The sequence below is a fragment of the Cyanistes caeruleus genome, unplaced genomic scaffold, assembly GCF_971803275.1.
Source record: "Cyanistes caeruleus unplaced genomic scaffold, bCyaCae1.hap1.1 HAP1_SUPER_30, whole genome shotgun sequence".
In the NCBI taxonomy this organism is placed as follows: domain Eukaryota; kingdom Metazoa; phylum Chordata; class Aves; order Passeriformes; family Paridae; genus Cyanistes; species Cyanistes caeruleus.
The window spans coordinates 1,502,213-1,522,473 of record NW_028256295.1 but is presented as its reverse complement, the minus strand read 5'-3'; the positions used below and the strand labels follow the sequence as shown (position 1 = coordinate 1,522,473).

General features: G+C 52.4%; 1 protein-coding gene across 1 annotated transcript; it reads right to left on the bottom strand.

Annotated features, from left to right (window-relative positions):
- Nucleotides 1-16,018: 16,018 nt before the first annotated feature.
- LOC147645263 (uncharacterized) lies at nucleotides 16,019-16,927 on the bottom strand. The gene is made up of 2 exons (XM_086874873.1): nucleotides 16,876-16,927; nucleotides 16,019-16,689 (listed from the first exon to the last, which is right to left on the bottom strand). Exons 1-2 carry the CDS (start codon nucleotides 16,925-16,927, stop codon nucleotides 16,019-16,021), a joined length of 723 nt encoding a protein of 240 aa, XP_086730999.1.
- Nucleotides 16,928-20,261: the final 3,334 nt, after the last annotated feature.

Here is a 20,261-nt window from a genome sequence, read left to right as displayed (position 1 = left end):
TCCATCTGGGATGACCCCAAATGACATTTTTCATCTTGCTCAAGCTGTAGCTCAGCTCTTCTCTGAACAGTTCTCTCCCCCACCTGCCTTTTACTTCACAACTGCTCCCTCCTTTCCCCCAGTGAGTTCCCAGCCCATCACAGTCTCCATCACACTGCAGCCTTCCTTGATGCCCCTCTCCACGAGGAAGGCCAAGCCCCAGTCTCAGGGACTCATCCTGTCACTGGCTGAAGAACAGCAATGTTTCAGAAGTCTGGTGGGAGTTTAGTGTCTTTCAGAGCTGCTCTCCAGCCCTCCGGTCTCCTCACTGCTGAGTTCCCACTCCCTTTTCCTCATCCATCAGGATGAGCTCCGTGAATCCCCTTGTGATAAATGGAAATGATTTGTGCTAACTAAATTGTAACTGTTTGGAAAGTTATTATTTGAAATTAGTTATTATTAGAAGCAATCAAGGGAATTAGTGTTACAAGGCAGATGTACCCCTCTACAGATGTTACATGTTAAAATTAAGATAGAGGATGTAGTTTTGAGATAAGTAATGTCCCAAGAGAAAATTGACCATGAGATGGATAAAGTTGGAATGACTTTAGGCACAGGACCTGAACATTATGAAGGGTAAGACTAATTAGTGGAGCACGATGCTCACTTACATAACACAATGTTTAGTATGCACACACAGCCTGTAAGATTATCCAGAGGACAACGAGGATGAGTGTAAGCCTTCATCAAAAGACCACCAAAAGAAGACTGAAGACCCCCTAGCAACAAGTGAAACATGCACCATGAAGAATAGTAATGTAAAATTAAAGCATCATAAATTGGAGGAGACTTACTGGAAACATGAATGAATATAAGCATACAGTATATAAGTTTAGTTTGAATTGCTTTGTTTTGTACCTGAGGCAGGGTGAGAAGCCCTCCCTGTACGCCGGTCAGTCTTGCTTATGCTTTAATCATACTTAATTACTGGCAAGCTATATTCATATATATGTATATATATATTTTCATATATATATATATATGTATATATATATGAATATATTCTCTAAATTGTACTCTTTTACTAAATTGTATTCTTTCTATATCAAATTGCTATTTAATCCACTAAATTGTATTCTTTTATTAAATTGTATTCTTGTATTCAATTCACTAAATGGTATAATTTTTTTTCTTGTTATTAAACTGCTGTTAATTTAATAGCCCTAGCTGTCCAAATTTCAATTTCATTTATGACACTGCCCTTGGGTGAGTTACAGCCACAGCGAGAGGGAGGAGGAGATGATCCCACCCATGGCTGCTGCTGGCTCCAGACATTTGCTGAGATAAAGCTGAGCCAGAGCTTCAGCATCTCCCCCAGAATCACAGAATCACAGAATGCCTTGGCTTGGAAGAGACCTTAAAGTTCATCTCATTCCACCCCCTGCCATGGCAGGGACACCTTCCACTATCCCAGGCTGCTCCAAGCCCCATCCAACCTGGCCTTGGACACTTCCAGGGATCCAGGGGCAGCCACAGCTTCTGTGGGCAAGCTCTGATCTCTGCCCAGGTGAGCAGGGACAGGAGCCGAGGGAACGGCTGGAGCTGGGCCAGGGCAGGGCTGGGCTGGAGATGAGCAAAAGCTTCTTCCCCCCCAGGGGGCTGGGGCAGTGCCCAGGCTCCCCAGGGAATGGGCACGGCCCCGAGGCTGCCGCAGCTCCAGGAGCCTTTGGCCAGCGCTGCCAGGGATGCACAGGCTGCGATTGTTGGGGTGTCTGTGCAGGGCCGGGGGCTGCACTCCATGATCCCAATGGGTCCCAGATGCCAGCTCAGCCCCTTGTGCAACTCTCACCCTTGGGCTCAGCCTTTGTGTCCCCTGGAGGCGCTGGCAGAGCTGATGGGGTGGGGCAGGAGCGGGGCAGCCCCAGCGTTCCCCTGGCAGTGACAGCACAGCCGGGCCAGCAGCCCCAGCGTTCCCCTGGCAGTGCCAGCACAGCCGGGCCAGCAGCCCCAGCGTTCCCCTGGCAGTGACAGCACAGCCGGGCCAGCAGCCCCAGCGTTCCCCTGGCAGTGACACCACAGCCGGGCCAGCAGCCCCAGCGTTCCCTCCCTGGAGACGCTCCAAGGGAAGCGGCCAGAGCCGCGTCCAGTCAGCGGAACTGAGCGGCCACTGAGCACCCCCGGCCTGGGCTGCTGTGGATTCCTCTGCACACAGCTCGGGGAAGGTGCCCTTGGCCACCCCCACAGTGCCACAGACAAGTGTCACACACAGTTACAGAGCTCTGCCCGCAGCTCACAGGGGGAGATAATTTAAAAAATAAACCAACAAAAAAACCACCAGGAGAAAGAGAACTCCTACCTGACAGAGGTGTTCCACCCTTCAGTTGAGACACCTGCATGCACACAAAACCTGGGGCTACAAAAAATCAGGCTTCATTGGCACATTTGCAGGAAAAACTGGTTTAGGACAGGCTATCAGCAGAACTGTTCTCAGCTGGGTGAAAAAGGCCCCTTTGGCAGCTGCAGGGCCATTGAAAATGCAGATCCTCAGCCCATGGGGGAGAAAAGGGCTCTGAATTCCCCTCCCCTGACACACAAACCCTGCTCCCAGGCTGCTCCCCACACAGGATTCTACTGGAGGACTGCGGAAGGCTGAGAGTTGGCTCTGGCTTCTTCATGTTCCATGTCCTAAAGCTGCCTGGGAGAAGAAATTTAGGGTCAGCTCCACTGGCACAATCCCTCCTGGCCCAGGGCACAGCCCCAGGAAGGTCTTTGCTCCTCCCTCGGCCCTCCCTGAGGAGGCTGGCAGGGCTCGCAGGTTGATGGCATTTGTCCTTGCTGCCCCTCACATCCCACTGCCCCACAGAGAGCCCCGAGCCACCCGTGAGGGACAGGCCCTGCTGGGCCAGGCCTGGGCTCAGGGCTTGGCCTTTCTGCTTCCTCCAACCCAGCCAGGGCTGGCTCAGCATTGCAGTTCCTGTGCTGTGCCCCAAGCTCGCTCGGGCCCTGCTGGAAAGGGACCTGAGGTACCTCCATCCCCTCGGGCAGTGCATGGGAGAAAACAACAAACTTCTCAGGAGGGGGGAACAAACTTTCAGCTGCAGACTTTAGAGAATGAGATACTTGGGAAATCTTAAAGCTGCATGCAATTAGAGGAAATCACTTCACTAAGCACTGACTGAGCCAACTCGTCCAACCCATCCAACTTCAAGCTATCCAGATTTTGAAAACTGGAAGTCAGGAGAAAAGAGAGGGACAGAGATCCACAGTCAGCCTTGGATCCAGCGCCATCTCAGCTGCTGAGAGCTCCAGGGCTGTGGCACATGTCAGTGTCACACCCGTGTCACAGCCTCACCTGCTCTGCTCCCTCTCCCAGCTGGGGTTTTTGGGGTGCCAGGGGCTTGGCAGCCACTTTGGGGCTGGAGCAGAGGCTGCAGTGGCTGGGCTGGGGCAGTGACCGCATCACACAGGCAGAACTTGCTCTGCCCCCAAACACACCCTGGAGACGTCTGGGGCCATTCATCATTTCTCTGCTCTCCAGCGCTGAGGCAACGCACTCTGGCTACAGCTCTGAGCTCGTGCCCATGGCAACCAGCCCTGGCAATGGGGCTCCATGGAGCTGCTCTCAGGAACACCCCAAGAGCTGGGGAGTGCCCCAAAACCTCCCGAGAAATGTGAGATACCTTAAAATCTCTTGGGGAACATCCAAATATCCAAAACTCACTAACAGATTTCCCCTCCATTCATCATCCCCAAACTTTGGCTGTCTCATTGCAGACCCCACCCCACCTCCCCAATCCCAAGGCCAATCCATCCCACTCCTGCTGGACATCAAAATGCCTTCCGAAGCCTGATTCCCCCCCATTTCACACCTCCCAAACTCCATCCCACCCATCCTGCCCCACCCAATGCCCATCTCACCCTTCCTGATCTGCATCCCACTTCACCCAATCCCCTTCCAACCCCATTCCACCTGATGCCTTCAGAAGGCTGACCTAGAACAGAGGCTGGACAGAGTTAAGAATAAAGTTTATTAAAAGGCCTTAGAGGATACACCTTGGGCAGTACAAGAACCTGGACAGGGCTACACCCAAGATGGACCAGAAATGGTCACAAAAATGGACAAGTGATCATGAGGTCTCACATTTTCAGAAGTTTAGGTCCATCTGCATATTTGGATTCATTGTCCAATTACAGCTTCAGATGGGGAAGTCCCATCCTTGTTTTCTCACTTCAGTCCACCCTTGTTCATGCTTTTGGGCATGGAACTTGTAACAATTGTCCTTGGTATCAAGCTAGAAAAGGAATTGTTTTGTCTACCTACTCTCTGAAGAGAGCTCACTAGCACTTAATAGGAAGTTCAAAACTACAAACCCAGGCAGTACAGAATTTGAAAAATATGAAAGCTAAAACTTAAGGCAACACACCCTGAGGGACTGTGGAATCCAGTAATTTTGGGTGGGATTGAGTAGATTTCAATGGCACTGAGTGGTTTTGAGGTGACAGATAGAACTCGCTCATCTCCTTGAGTGGCAAGAGATGGAGACAAATACACCAAATACCCCCAAAACCCTCCCATTACCTCCCTGAATACCAGATTCCCTTCAAGCACTAGTAAAAGTGAGGTTTTAGATGCCCTTGATGAATCTGTAGACTTTTACCCCAATTTTGTCTGTTTTAACGGGATGAAGATGAATCAAAAGAAAATTAGGGCCAAATCAAAATGACCATCACCTCAGTGTGCTCCCAACACAGATCACTGGGAACGTGGGTCATCAGGTCCTGCCCAACGTGGGTCCTCTGATGGGGGATGGAGCTGGAGCACCACATGGACACCTTCCTGCACTTGGGGCACTTGCAGGGCTTCCCTTACTGGTGCCTCCGTTGGTGTCTGGTCAGAGCAGACCTGTCTGAGAAGCTCTTCCCACACTGGGGACACTCGTAGGGCCTCTCCCCAGTGTGGATGCGCCGGTGCCTGATGAGGTTGGAGTTGTGCTTGAAGCCCTTCCTGCACTCGGGGCAGCGGAAGGGCCTCTCATCCGTGTGAATCCGCTGGTGCTGGAGGAGATCTGAGCTGGTCTGAAACTTCTTCCCACACTCGGGACACTCGTAGGGCCTCTCCCCAGTGTGGATCATCTGGTGGATGATCAGCTGGGACCTCCATCTGAAGGTCATCCCACATTTCTCACACTCATAGGGCTGCTCCCCAGTGTGGGTCCTCTGGTGGCAGATCAGGCTGGAGCTCCGGGTGAAGCTCTTCCCACATTCCCCACACTCGTAGGGCCTCTCCCCAGTGTGGATGCGCCGGTGCCTGATGAGGGCGGAGTTTCGCTTGAAGCCCTCCCCGCAGTCGGGGCAGCGGAAGGGCCTCTCATCCGTGTGAATCCGCTGGTGCAGGAGGAGATTGGAGCTGCTGTGAAACCTCTTCCCACACTCCCCACACTCGTAGGGGCTCTCCCCAGTGTGGATGCGCTGGTGACGGATGAGTTTGGAGCTCCAGCTGAAGCCCTTCCCACATTCCCCACACTCGTAGGCCCGTTCCCCAGTGTGGATCATCTGGTGGCAGATCAGGCTGTTGTTCTGGCTGAAGCTCTTCCCACACTCCAAGCACTTGTAGGGCTTCTCCCCATCCTGAAGCTGCTCATGGACCACCAGCTCAGAGCCCTGGCTGGATCTCTGGCCGCCTTCCCGGCACAGGGTGGGTCTTTCCTCCTCAGAGCACCCTGGGATGGGTTTGGAGCCCCTCCTCCTGTGGGATCTCTGGGGATTTTCCTCCCCATTGGATTCCTGTGGAGACTTTTGTGGCAGAATGGTTAGGCGAGAAAGGCCATGACTGTACAAACTTGCTAGAGATAAAACACCACTAGTGCAGAGGCAGTCTCAAGGACGGATTGCCCTTGAGATATGGGGAGGAGAACAGGAATGTGGTAAACAGAACGAGAAAGAAGAACCAGGGACAGTCTGGTAACCGCAAGAATGCAGAAGCACATAGCTATGTACCGCAGTAACGTAGATAGCAGAATAACCAATGATGAGCTATACTTTTGCAATATGTATGAGCTAATTAAATCATGTATTTAAACACGAGTGTAATGATCAATAAACGAGATTTGCTTGACGACCACCTGGTGTCTGCGTCTCCCTTCTCCGACAAATGGCGATCCCGACGTCGACCCCCTGCTGAGAAGAAAGCGGGGGAGAGAACACGCCACGGTCGGTGAAGTAGTGTTGGGGCCCGATGCACCCGGGTCAGTGCTAAACGACGAAGGGAAAGCACCCTCAAGGACTACATCGGTGGTCTTGAGCCATACGTGCTGCCGGAGCCGGAGAGGTGCAACAGCGCTGACGACAAAAATGGACAGGCAAGCAGCATATGATTTATTTTTGGGGTTATTAGATAAGCTGGGGGTTAGAGACATAAATCCTAGAAAAGACGTACCGAGATTGCTAGCATGGGGTCACGCGAAGGGTTGTTTTTCCAACCCGCACACGGTACATGAATTGAGTGAGTGGCGTAAGTTAGGAGATGTGTTGTGTGAAGCAGTCTTAGAAGAAGATAAAACAGCAAAAAAGTTAGGAAAAATTTGGCGAGTTGTGCATAATACTCTATTGAAACATCAGGCAGAAAAAAGAGCGGCTCAGCAAGCAGTAGAAGCCTATAAAAGGAATGCACGGTATGGAGATCATGAACCTTTAGCACCAAGTGTCTCTCAAGTAATTATACCTGCTTCTAGCAGTTTGGGCACAGATGATTGTGCTTGGCCCTCGGCGCCCCCTCTCAATGAGTCCACAGAGGACGTTGAAGTGCCTGTCGTAGCCACCTCTGATATTAAGGACCCTTCAGCCCAATCTGTTAAGCCTGGAATGCGTAGTTCACAATCTCCGCCAGAGCCAGATCCTGTCCCTGGGGCAGAGAGTGACCTGTGGGAGGAAATGGCTAGACAGATGGGAGAAGCATGGAACGCATTGGCTAAGCATGGGCTAGAGAGTGGGGATGAAGTCACTGTGGAGGCGGCGAGGACGTGGGCTCTGCCTGTAGTTTACACCCCGGGGGTAAACCAACAAGGACAAGCTGTTCAGTTAGGGACCTATACACCTCTTGATTGGAAGTTGTTAGCTCAGCTGCGACAGACAGTGAGTCAATTTGGATTTAAGAGTGAACCAGCTAAACAAATGATAGACTACATATTTGATACGCATTTGCTAACTGTCAATGACTGTAGAAGCATTGTGAAACTGATGTTTACTCAACATCAGCAGCTGCTGTTTAACGCACATTGGCAAGCTTTAGTTCAAGAGTCGGTTGGAGTTCAAAGAAGACCCGGTGATCCGTTACAGGGAATTACAGTGGAAGAGATGATGGGATTAAGAAATTATAGAAGAACCGAGGCTCAGATGATTTCCGGACCAGACAAAGTTAGGGAAGCTATGCGTCTGGTTAGAGTTGCTATCAGTCAGGTGAAAGATAGCTCAGGAATTCCCATGTATATGGGAATCAAACAAGGGAGAGAGGAGTCTTTTGGAGACTTTGTTGATAAGGCTGCTACCGCTATAGAATGAGCAGGGGTCCCTGAGTATATGCGAGGGGCTTTGCTTAAACAGTGTGCCTTGCAGAATAGTAACGAGACTACTAAAAGAGTTCTGTCGACCCTGGGGGCTAATTAGACGATTGAGGAAGCCTTAGAAAGAATGGCATTACAACCAACAGGGCAACAAGCATTCCTAGTGAATGCCATTAAAGCATTAGGAGAGGGGTTACAGAAACAGGCAGAAAATACACAGACACAAGTGTTAGCTGCTCTTGCTCCGCTCCGCGCTCCAGCAGCGGCAACCGCGGCTGCGACCCAGAAGCCCCCTTCCATGAAATGCTACCGCTGTGGAGGAGGAGGGCACATGAGACGACAATGCCGCGCAACTGGGGTCTGGTGCCAAAATTGTCAAAGCAATACGCACAACTCTTCTGCCTGCCGCCGACGTTCGGGAAACTCACGGCGGAGCGCGAATGGCGGCCGCGCCCAGACACAAGTTGCTGCCGCAACGTCAGCGCCACCTCGTGTCTACAACCAGCCACTGCCGGGAGCTTGGGACTTGACTTGGCAGCAGCAATAAAAACAACGCTGATGACAACACACCCTGTTCGAATTCCTACGGGAGTTTACGGCCCAATAAAGATTAGGGGACAAGTATATGGAGGACTTTTATTGGGGCACTCCTCGATTTCTGTGATGGGCCTATTTGTTTTACCTGGAGTCATAGATGCGGACTATACCGGAGAGATACAAATTATGGCATATACGCTCTACCCTCCAATTACTGTTGAAGCCGGTCAACGCATTGCCCAATTTATACCACTGCCACAAACAACCAAAGGCATTCAAACATTGATGCAAGGCCCTCGGAATAATCAAGGATTTGGATCATCAGGGATAGCCATGCTCACAATGGACTTAAACAGCAGACCAAAAAAGAAAATAACATTGAAATATGCTGAACAATCAGTAGAACTTTGGGGCTTGTTGGACACAGGAGCAGACACCAGCATAGTATCTCCGGAGTATTGGCCTAGCAGTTGGCCATCCAGACAAACCATGGATACAGTGACCGGAGTCGGGGGATACACGCTAGCTAAAAGAACACCCCCTATACAAGTGATCATAGATGGGCAAACATTAGTGGCTGTGTTGTCCGTTGTCCCTTTACCTCCAACAGTACAGTGTTTAATAGGAAGGGACATTTTGGTCCAGCTTGGAGTTGTTCTATCTAATGAGCACACTTTGGAGTAATTGCCATTGCTTGGACTTTCCCTATTCCACTTACCTGGACAACCGACAAACCAGTAGTGGTTAAGCAATGGCCTCTAAAAAGGGAAAGTTTGTTGCAAGCACATCAACTAGTCAGAGAACAATTTCAACAAGGTCATCTAAAATTGTCTACTAGCCCATGGAATACTCCTATATTTGTGATTAAGAAGAAATCTGGAAAGTATCGTCTTTTGCATGACTTGAGAGCAGTAAATGATCAAATGGAAGCTATGGGAGCATTGCAACCAGGTCTTCCGAATCCAGCTATGCTCCCACAACATTGGGCCCTTCTGATCATCGATTTAAAGGACTGTTTTTTCACTATCGCCCTCCACCCACAAGATACAAAGCGATTTGCCTTTACCTTGCCTGCAATTAACAGAGGGGAACCTGATAAGCGATCTGAATGGACAGTATTGCCTCAGGGCATGCGTAACTCCCCTACCTTGTGTCAACTATATGTCGATGCAGCCCTACAGCCTTTGAGGCAAAAGTGGCCTGAGACCATAATTTATCATTACATGGATGATATTCTTTTTGCTCAAAAGCCCCAATTCACTTCTGATCAATTGAGAGAGATCCAAACTACATTGGCAAAAGCATCTCTTGTGGTTGCTCAAGAAAAAATACAACAGACCGCACCTTGGAAGTACCTGGGATGGACTATTACCAATCAAATTGTGCGTCCACAAAAACTGCAGCTCTCAACAAAAATTGTCACTTTAAATGACGCGCAATGCCTACTTGGTGATCTTCAATGGTTGAAACCCATAGTTGGCATCCCAAACACCTTACTAAACTGCCTTCGCCCACTGTTGAAGGGAACAGATCCCAGTTCGCCTGTCACGATTTCCCCTCAACAGAACAAAGCAATCAAAGATATTCTCCAGTGTATAGAAGTAGGTTTTGTTTCCCGTCGCGATATTGACTTGCCCATTGACCTTACTATATGGAATACCTCAGAACATCTTCTCAGCGCTCTTACACAATTGCAGAAAAAAGCGGGGGAAATGAGGGTCCTGGAATGGCTATCCCCACCACTACAAGCAAAAAGGACAATAAGTACAAAAATTGAACAGATGGCCACCCTGTTATGTAAAGGCCGTACCAGGATAATAGAAATTACTGGAACTGAACCTACAACAATTTACATACCTATAAAAAACGAAGACCTAGACTGGTACCTGCATAATTCGGAGGAGTTACAGACAGCGTTGCTGGGATCAGGAGCATCTGTTTGTACAGGACCTTTAATACCACGACATTTTCTATGGTTAAAAGATTGGGACTGGGTTGCAAAACCGTTGCGGTCAGACCAGCCTATACCAGAAGCCGTTACGGTCTTCACAGATGCCGGGAAAAAGTCAAGGAAAGCAGACATAACCTGGAAGGAAGGGTCCCAATGGAAACATCACCTGATTGAAGCGGCTCCAGAAGACAGTCTGCAAACATTAGAACTTCTTGCCGTTGTGTGGGCATTAAGTAAACTACAAGGGCCTTTAAATGTAGTCACAGATTCTTACTATGTAGCAGGGGTAGGACAAAGAATAGAAGATGCAGCAGTCAAGGAAGTCCAGAACAAAAGACTATATGAATTGTTGTTGCAACTAAAACGGGCTGTGAGGGCTAGAACAGAACCCTATTGTGTTATTCACATTCGAAGCCACAAGTGGGATGTAGGATTAGGAGAAGGAAATGCAAGGGCAGATAGATTAGTAATGAATGTAGTTGATGACAAAATAACAGAAGCCAAGGAGTCGCATGCTCGATTCCACCAGAATGCAAAAGGATTGGTGCGAGAATATAGAATAGCAATCCAAGAAGCAAAAGCTATAGTAAGAGCTTGTCCAGTTTGCAGTCATCACAATAATGGTACAGGGTTGGGTTGTGGTGTAAACCCTAGAGGGTTGAAGAGTAATGACATTTGGCAGATGGATATCACGCACGTTTCTGAATTTGGCAGAATGAAGTATGTGCATGTCACCATAGATACATATAGCAAATATATCTGGGCCACAGCTCAATCGGGGGAAAAGGCAAATCAGGTGATTAGGCATTTAACCAGCTGTCTCGCAGTGATGGGACTGCCAAGAGAAATAAAGACTGATAATGGACCTGCATATAATAGTCAGAAGGTCAGTCGATTTATGAGATTGTGGGGAATCAAACATGTTACAGGAATTCCTCACTCACCCACGGGGCAAGCCATAGTTGAAAGAGCAAATGGAACCTTGAAACAGTATCTAAGAAAGCAGGAGCAAATAACAGATCCGCAGGAAAAATTAGCCAGGACTCTTTTTGTTCTAAATCATTTATGTGTTTTTGGGGATGAAAGTGAACCACCAGCAGTTAAGCATGCAGAAAGGGAAGGACAGAAGGAGAGACAGAGTCTAAAAGCTGTCGTTCGATATAGAGACCCGAAAACAAGACTATGGAACGGTCCTGCGGAAGTCTTGTATTGGGGCAGAGGTTATGTTTGTGTTTCCACCCCCTCAGGAACACTGTGGATTCCAGCTAGATGGGTGAAGCCCTGGATTGATACAGCTAATGGCCAGTAACCTCCTTGAGTCAACCCCAGTAGGTGAATGGTTAGACTCCTGGGGTATGAGAGGATGGGTGAAAAATGTACTTATGATGTTGGCTGGACCAGTTTTGCTTGTTGTTATAATTTTGCTTTTTGGACCATGTATTTTACAATGCATTCAGAACCGCTTAATTGCATTAACTACGGCCTTGTTAGAAAAACACGCTAACCTCGTAATCCAAAAAGAAAACGGGGGAAGTGTGGAGACTTTTGTGGCAGAATGGTTAGGCGAGAAAGGCCATGACTGTACAAACTTGCTAGAGATAAAACACCACTAGTGCAGAGGCAGTCTCAAGGACGGATTGCCCTTGAGATATGGGGAGGAGAACAAGAATGTGGTAGACAGAACGAGAAAGAAGAACCAGGGACGGTCTGGTAACCGCAAGAATGCAGAAGCACATAGCTATGTACCGCAGTAACGTAGATAGCAGAATAACCAATGATGAGCTATACTTTTGCAATATGTATGAGCTAATTAAATCATGTATTTAAACACGAGTGTAATGATCAATAAACGAGATTTGCTTGACGACCACCTGGTGTCTGCGTCTCCCTTCTCCGACAATCAGAAGGCTCCGTGCTTAATTCCAGTTGGTTGGGAACTCAGTTCACTGGTTGGTAATGGTGAGTGTACACATCAATCCAAACTTTTCTCTCTAACAATGTTTACATACTTCTTCTACTGATTCCCATGGGACAGATCCCTTGTTACTACAGGTGCACTTGTTTTTCTCCCCAAGAATAGTTTGTTATGTTAACAAACTTTTCATCTTCAAGATGTTTTTGCCTGGGAACTTATCAGGCCAGCTGCTAGCAACGTAACTAGCTATTAAGCCCACGTAACAAGTCCTAAATCATGATTTTACAAGTCCTTTCTTTTGTAAGGTTTTACCTTCATGTGACAGGGTGTTGTGGACAGCAAAGTCCAAAGGTGGGTGTGCCTCAGATCTCTCCCAGCCCGGGTCTGGATCTCTCTCAATTCAATGCAGGCATGGGTTTCTCCCCAGCCCCCTCTCCAGGCTGTTCAAACAGGAGGCTGGGTTAAACCCTTCCCCTGTCCTCAATTCTAAATCCTCCTTTGCCACTGAACAAGTTTCATACTGCAGTCACCGAGCTCTGCTCATCCATTTAGAGGCTCTGTTGGGGTGCGTGGGAGAAGGTGAGGAGGGGTCCCCGGGGGTCGTGTCCCCCCCCCGGGAGTGCCTGGCTCACCCCCTTTAGTCTCTGCCAGAGCTCCTGACCCAGCTCCTGCTGTGCCCTGGGAGGGGCTTTGGGGAGCCCCCCTGGGACCCCCTTGGATCCCCATTCCTGGGCCCTGGGACCCCCCCGCATCTCCTTCCCCAGCTCCGGGACCCCCTGCAGCCCCTTCTCCTGCACCAACAGTGCCCTGCACCCCCTTTCCCGGGGATCCTCCCCTGCCAGCCCCTGGATCCCCCGGTTCCGTCAGCCCGGGGACCCCCGGAGCCCCATTCCCGGCCATCCCGGGGCACCGCACCCCCAGGCCTCCCTTTCCAGGGAAAGCCGAGCTGGGCACGGGGCTCTCCAGCCGCTCTGGCATTTCTGATCACCCAAAGGAGAGGGAGAGAGCAGCAGAGAGAGAGGGAAGGAGATTGGGAATCGGGGCTCGGGCTCCCAGCGCCCGCTCCTGCTCCGCCGGGGCTGGGGAGCCGCAGCCGCAGGAAAAATGGGATCCGCGGATGCCGGGGCTTCCCCCGCTTTGGGCCGAAGCCGGCGGGTTCCAGGCAGAGTTTGGGCGCAGGGCCCGGGAGTTCAGCCCAGTTTGTCCCGGGGGTCCCGCAGTGCGCGGCCGAGGAGGGTCCCGGGGGATCCCGGGAGGGGATCCAGGGGAATTCCCTGGAATTGCCGCGTCCCCTCCCCCCGCGCTCCCTTGGGCACTTTCGCTTCCGCCTTGGCCGCCCTGCGCCGCCGGGATCTGCCCGGCGACCGGTGACGTCACTGCAGCCTCGGGCTGCCACTGGCGGGCAGCAAAGAGCGGAGCCAATGGCAGGGCCGGGGGCGGCTCTGGGGGCGGGGCCGGGGCTGTGGGCGGGGCCGCAGCGGAGCAGCGTGATGGCTCCAGCGCTGGGGCCGGGGACGCTCCCGGGGGGCGGCGAGAGGTGAGGGGGACCCCCGGCACCGGGACTCTTTGATCGCCCATCCCGGAGCGCCGAGGGGCCCCTAAACCCCTATTCCTGGCCGCCGCCATCCCACCGAACCCCCATTCCCGGCCGTGGGTCCCACCCTGCACCCCCTTATCCGGCACCAGGAACGCCTGCACCCCTTTCCCGGCCATCCCGCCTCCCGCAGCCCCCAGAGCCCCCTTCTCCTTGACCCATTTACCCCCCGGACCCCTATTCCTGCCTCTCCCAGCAGCCAGCCCCTCCTTTCCTCAGCACTCAGGACACCCGGGACCCCTATTCCCAGCCATCCCGGCTTTCCCTGCCCTGTCCTGGCAATGGGGACAGCGGGGACCCTTGGAGCTCCCTTTCCTGGGTACAGGAACGCCCTGAACTCCAGCCATGCCACATCTAGCCAGCCCTAGCCTCCCCTCTTGTCACTCCTGGCATCCCCAAATGCCCTTCCCGGCTCTCCCCGTTCCCCCTTTCCTTCAGCCGTGACCCCCCCGATCCCAAATCTCCAAATGTCCCCCCAGTTCTCCTCTCCCTGCGTTCCCTGCACGCGGCGCTGTCGGAGCCCGGCCCGGGCTTCCCGCAGTCCATGTCCATGGGGTCCCTGGCTGGGATCCCCTTCCAGCGCCGCCGCAGCGAGCGGGGCCGGGCGGAGCCGAGCCAGGATCTTGGGATAGCCAGGGCTGGGATATTGGGATAGCCAGGGCTGGGATATTGGGATAGCCAGGGCTGGGATATTGGGATAGCCAGAGCTGGGATATTGGGAAAGCCAGGGCTGGGATATTGGGATAGCCAGGGCTGGGATATTGGGATAGCCAGGGCTGGGATATTGGGATAGCCAGGGCTGGGATATTGGGATAGCCAGGGCTGGGATATTGGGATAGCCAGAGCTGGGATATTGGGATAGCCAGGGCTGGGATATTGGGATAGCCAGGGCTGGGATATTGGGATAGCCAGGGCTGGGATATTGGGATAGCCAGGGCTGGGATATTGGGGTAACCAGGGCTGGGATATTGGGATAGCCAGGGCCGGCACAAGGAGCGGCACTGGCACGGGGCCAGCGGGGAGCTGCAGATGCTGCAGCAGCGGCACAGCCAGAGCGGGGCTGAGCGGGGGGAGCCGGGGCTGGGGGATCTGTGGGGCTGCGATGGCAACTGTGGCACCGCCATGGGGATCCCTGAGATCCAGGCTGAGGGATTAACAAATTCCCTGGCTCACAGCTGCAGGGAATGTCTCTGGAAATATGTCAGATATGGGCGGGAGGCGCTGGAGTGTAAAGGTGGGGAGGGCAGAATTCCCATGGGAATATGGGAATGGGAATGTGGGATTTGGGAGGGCAAAATTTGGGAACCTGGGAATTCCCATGGAAATTCCATGGATGGATCTCAGACATCCCATTCCCATGGGATCTCCACGGATGGTTCCCACTGCTGTCCCATTCCCATGGGAATTCCCCAGATGGATGTCACGGCCATTCCATTCCCATGGAATTCCATGGGCAGATCTTCCCATCCCACTGCCATGGGAGCTCCAATCCAGTTCACCCCCAACTCCATCCTGGCGATCTCCCTGTTCCTTGCCATCCCCACCCCCCCAACAAAACTCCTGGGGGTCCCCGATGACCCACCCAGCCCCCCCAACTCTTCCTGGGTCCCCCCTCATCCCCCCACACCGGGAATTCCTGGGAGTCCCCCTGTGTCCCCTCCCCCAGGACTTTGGGGGTCCCACCCAACGTGTCCATGCACCCCCAGATTTCTTCCACAGCCCCCCTGTGATGGTGGAGGGTGGGGGCCGAGTGCTGGTGCCCCCTTGCCTGCAGCAGATCCAGCGGTGAGGGCAGTTCGGGGGGTCCCTCAGCATTTGGGGTCCCTGGGATTTGGGGTGACCCCCCGGGCCCCCCAGGATCTCCCTGAACACGCTGACGCTGCCCGTGGGCAGTGAGAAAATTCAAACCCAGCAAGGGGTCCCCAGCACTGCCACCCGCATTGCCCAGGTACCCCCAAACCTGCCGAGAACCCCCAAAGCCCCCAGGACACCCCAACCTCCCCGGGATCCCAAAAACAGTCCTTGATGCTCCAAAAACTCCCCAAAACCACAAAACCCCATACAGCCATTGAGAAGGTTCATACCTGGCATGGGGTCCCCGTGTCCATCACCAGCAGGTTCCCCAAAACAGCCTTGAGATCCCCAATTCCACCCCTGGGATCGCCCAAATTCCCCCATCAGGACCCCTGTAAACCCCCTTGAGAACTCCCAAGAAACCACCGTGGCCCCAAAAACACCCAGAAATTCTGAAAATCCCCAGGAACCCCTCACCAAGGTTTATACCCAGCATGGAAATCCTCATGTTCTTTGATCTCACATTATGTCATTGCCATGAGCAGGAAAAGGTACAGGTGTCTTCCCAGCATGGATCCCAGGGAACATGGATCACCAGGTCTCTTCCCAACATGGATCCTCCAATGTGGGATGAAGCTGGAGCAGTGCACAAAGCTCTTCCTGCACTTGGGGCACTGGCAGGGCTTCCCTTACTGGTGCCTCCGTTGGTGTCTGGTCAAGTGAGAGCTCTGGGTGAAGCTCTTCCCACACTGGGGACACTCGTAGGGCCTCTCCCCAGTGTGGATGCGTTGGTGCCTGATGAGGGTGGAGTTGTACTTGAAGCCCTCCCCACAGTCGGGGCAGCGGAAGGGCCTCTCATCCGTGTGAATCCGCTGGTGCAGGAGGAGATTGGAGCTCCTCTGAAACCTCTTCCCACACTCAGGACACTCGTAGGGCCTCTCCCCAGTGTGGATGCGCTGGTGGATGATGAGTTGGGAGGTCCAGCTGAAGCCCTTCCCACATTCCCCACACTCGTAGGCCCATTCCCCAGTGTGGATCATCTGGTGGCAGATCAGGCTGTTGCTCTGGCTGAAGCTCTTCCCACACTCCAAGCACTTGTAGCGCTTCTCCCCATCCTGAAGCTGCTCATGGACCACCAGCTCAGAGTCCCGGCTGGATCTCCGGCCGCCTTCCCGGCACAGGGTGGGTCTTTCCTCCTCAGAGCACCCTGGGATGGGTTTGGAGCCCCTCCTCCTGTGGGATTTCTGGGGATTTTCGTCCATGCTTGACTCCTGCGCTGTGGAGCCGTGCAAAACAGCCTTGTCCATGAGGTTCTGCCGTGGGGATTTGTCCTCCCTGGTCTCCATCCTCAGCTCCTTGTCTGGAGGAGGAAGGACAAGGAGAGGATGGGATTTGCCTCCGTGCCAGAGGGAAGGGGAAGGAGATCCCCCCAGTGCGTCCCCGGCAGGACGGCGTCGGCAGCGGGGTTGTCCTGCAGCCGGGAGCCAGGCTGGGCTGGGAGATGGAGCAGGAGAGAGGGGGAAAGGGGCACTGACTTCCTCCTCACCTGCCTGGGTGTCCTGGAGCATCTTCCTCTTCCTCACAGCCTGCTTCTCCATCCAGCCAAGGTTTGGGATTGGAAAATCCTGGTTTAGGAGAAAACAAGGAATGAGCACATGGACTCTGATGGTACTTCTTACCAAGTCCATATTTAGAAATCATCAGGGCATCTGCGGTGCCTTGGTTTGAAAGGAAAGGTGTTTGCTAAGGAAAGCAGAAACCTCCATTTAAATTGATAAAAATGTAAACATCCCATCCCCTCCGAATTATTATAATCTTGAAATCAAAGTGCTCTCAGGTAATGATCTGGGAACAGGAATAATAGTTCTTTACTAAAGAAAGGAAAATGAAAATGCAGCAGTACAAAAAAAAATCCCAACAAATAAACAACCCACCAACAGAGTCAGAATACAACCTGACACCCTGTTGGTCAGAGTGCTGGTAGCAGTCTGATTAAATGATGGCTGCAGTCCTCCTGGAGTGACTGATGTGGTTCTGTTCAAGCAGTGATACCATAGAAGATTGTAGCTTACCTCAGAAGTTCCCATGCTGTAGATGGGTCTGGTCTCTCCTCTGGGAATCCAGTGGAGAAAGACTGCCTGTGGTGTTCTGATTCCCAGATTATATCCATGCAGGAATGCTTGGCTCCTCCCCCTGGGTGGAGCATCTCACAATGGGATGATGTCATTTTATCAGTCCTGCACTGAGACTCAATGGCCCATTAACAGAAGATATCCCCCTGGTGGAAGGATGGGTGGTGGAAGAGATAAAGAACACTGCCCCACCTGGTTTTAACAGCTGGCCCATTAACAGAAGATATCCACCTGTTATGAGGGATGGGTCATGGAGGAGATAATGAAAACTTCTGTACCAGGTTTTAACAGATGTTGATAGAATACACACTTTTGGTTACATCTTGCATTGCAACCCAAGACATGGGGTCCATAAAAACCTCCCAAACACCAAGATTCAGCCCTGAAAATGCCTCCCAGGATTTCCCCATGTCTGGTCTCCCTCCTTTGGTGCTCAGGGGTTCTTCCCTGTCCCAGCTGCTGGGGGTCACGCTTGTACTGGGGGTCCCCTGTCTACTCAGTCCCTGACCTCTTCAGGCTGCTGGGAGTGCCAGGAATATGAAAAGTTCCCCCTGGTTCCATCTCCTCACGTAGGGATGCTGAGACACCCCAGTATCCCCCCAAGGGGCATTTTCCATTCAGCTTTGAAGTTCTTCATTCTCCAAACATCCCCCCCCAAAAAGCAGAACCCAAGAAGGACCCCCCACGATATCTGGGCCAAGTTCCCCCTCCCCGGTCACCTGTGGGATGGGGGGTGATGATCCCATAGGTGGGGGGGCTGTGAATTCAGGGAGTGCTTGACCTCGTGGTTCCTTCTCCTTTTCCTGATCCTCCTTTGTCCCTCCTTCAAACTGATGAAGCTGCTCAAGGCGTCAGAAGCAAAACTCCAAGTTCCTTGGAGCATCAATCAGCCCCACTGAGGGCAGGGACTGCCAAAGGCTCCCCAGGGACTGGTGAGAACAGATCCTGGAGGCCAGGATTGCCGGGAGCCAAAGGCTCTGAGCAGGGAACTGCAATGCTGAGCCAGCCCTGGCTGGGTTGGAGGAAGCAGAAAGGCCAAGCCCTGAGCCCAGGCCTGGCCCAGCAGGGCCTGTCCCTCACGGGTGGCTCGGGGCTCTTTGTGGGGCAGTGGGATGTGAGGGGCAGCAAGGACAAATGCCATAAACCTGTGTGACACTCCAGATCCTTATGGAACCAAGGGGCCAGTGTGACGTTGTGGGAAGTTGTGGAACCAAGGGCATCATTGTGGCACTCTTGGGCCCATGGAACCAAGGGACCAGTGGGACAGTCTGACGCCTTATGGAAACAAGAGGCCACTGTGAGCCTGCAGGGCTGTAACACCCCAGAACACTTCAATGCTGGTGGTAACCAAAGGTTCCTGTGCTTGAATTTGGCGCACAGGAGAAACAACAACCAGACCTTCTCAGCATGGACAGATGCAAAGAATATTCTTGGTAGGAAGGGACCCACAAGGACCATCAAGTCCAGCTCTTAAGATAATGGCCCCACAAGGATTGAACCCACAACCTCGGTGATACTGGCACCATGCTCTGACCAACTGAGCTAAGAGGTCAAAATGACACAAAATTCTACTGACGAAATACAGACAATCAAGGAACTATGGCAAAGGGTTTAATACAACATCCAACTGCACAAAGAACTCTTACCATAGCCTTAACTTTGCAAATTTAGCTCATTTAACCTAAAAAGTGTTAACCCTTAAGATGTTATCTATCCAAAAATGTTCCAGATACATAGGATTAGAAGGAGAAGAAATAGAAAACAGAAGGACAGAAGATGTACAGAAAAACACTTCCAGGATGATCCCAGTCACTCCCACTACAATCTCAGTCACCCCCAGTATGAGCTGTTGCACCCAGCCACCCCCAGTATGGTTCCAGTCACACCCAGGCCCTCCCAGTATGATTCCAGTCATGGCCAGAGTGACTCCCTGTCACTCCCAGGATGGGCCCAGTTGCTCCCAGTCACCTCCAGTATGGTTCCAGTCCCAGCCAGCACCTTTGCAGTCACTCCCAGTATGATCCCAGCTAGTTCCAGTAGGATCCCAGTATGACCCCAGCATGGGCACAGCTGCTCCCAGGATTATCCAGTGTGGTTCCAGTTGCTCCCATTTACCTGCACTGTGGTTTCAGTCTCTCCCAGTCTATCCCAGTTGCTCCTAGTCACTCCTCAGGTGTTTCCAGCCTGATCCCAGTTGCTCCCAGCCACTCCCAGTCACGCTGAGTGCAGTCCCAGTTGCTGCCAGTATGGTCCCAGTCTTGCCCAGCATGGCCCAAATGCTCCCACTCTGATCCCAGTAGGATGCCAGTTACCCTCAGGATGGTTCCAGTTGCTCCCTGTTCCTCCCAGTGTGATTCCAGTTGCACCCAGTTGGCCCCAGTATAGTTCCAGTTGCTCCCCAGATGATCCCAGCTGCTCCCGGCATGGTCTCAGTCATGCCCAGCTGGAGTTGCCCCCAGTGCAGACCCAGTCACTCCCAGTTGCTCCCAGTTGTCCCCAGCATGGTTCCCATTGTTCCCAGTGTGTTCCCAGTCATCCCCAGTATGGTCACAGACACGCCCAGTATATCCCAGCTGCCCTCAGCATGTCCATAGACATTCCCAGACAGTCCTAGTAATCCCAGTTAGGTGCTTGTTATCCCAGTATGATCTCAGGCCCAGTATATCCCAGTCGAACTGGGATTCACTCCCTGAATTCACAGCTCCCCCATCCGTGGGATCAACACCCCTCTATCCCACAGGTTACCAGGGAGGGGGAGCTCGGCCCAGGTATCCTGGGTGGTTCCTGGGTTGGGTTTTTT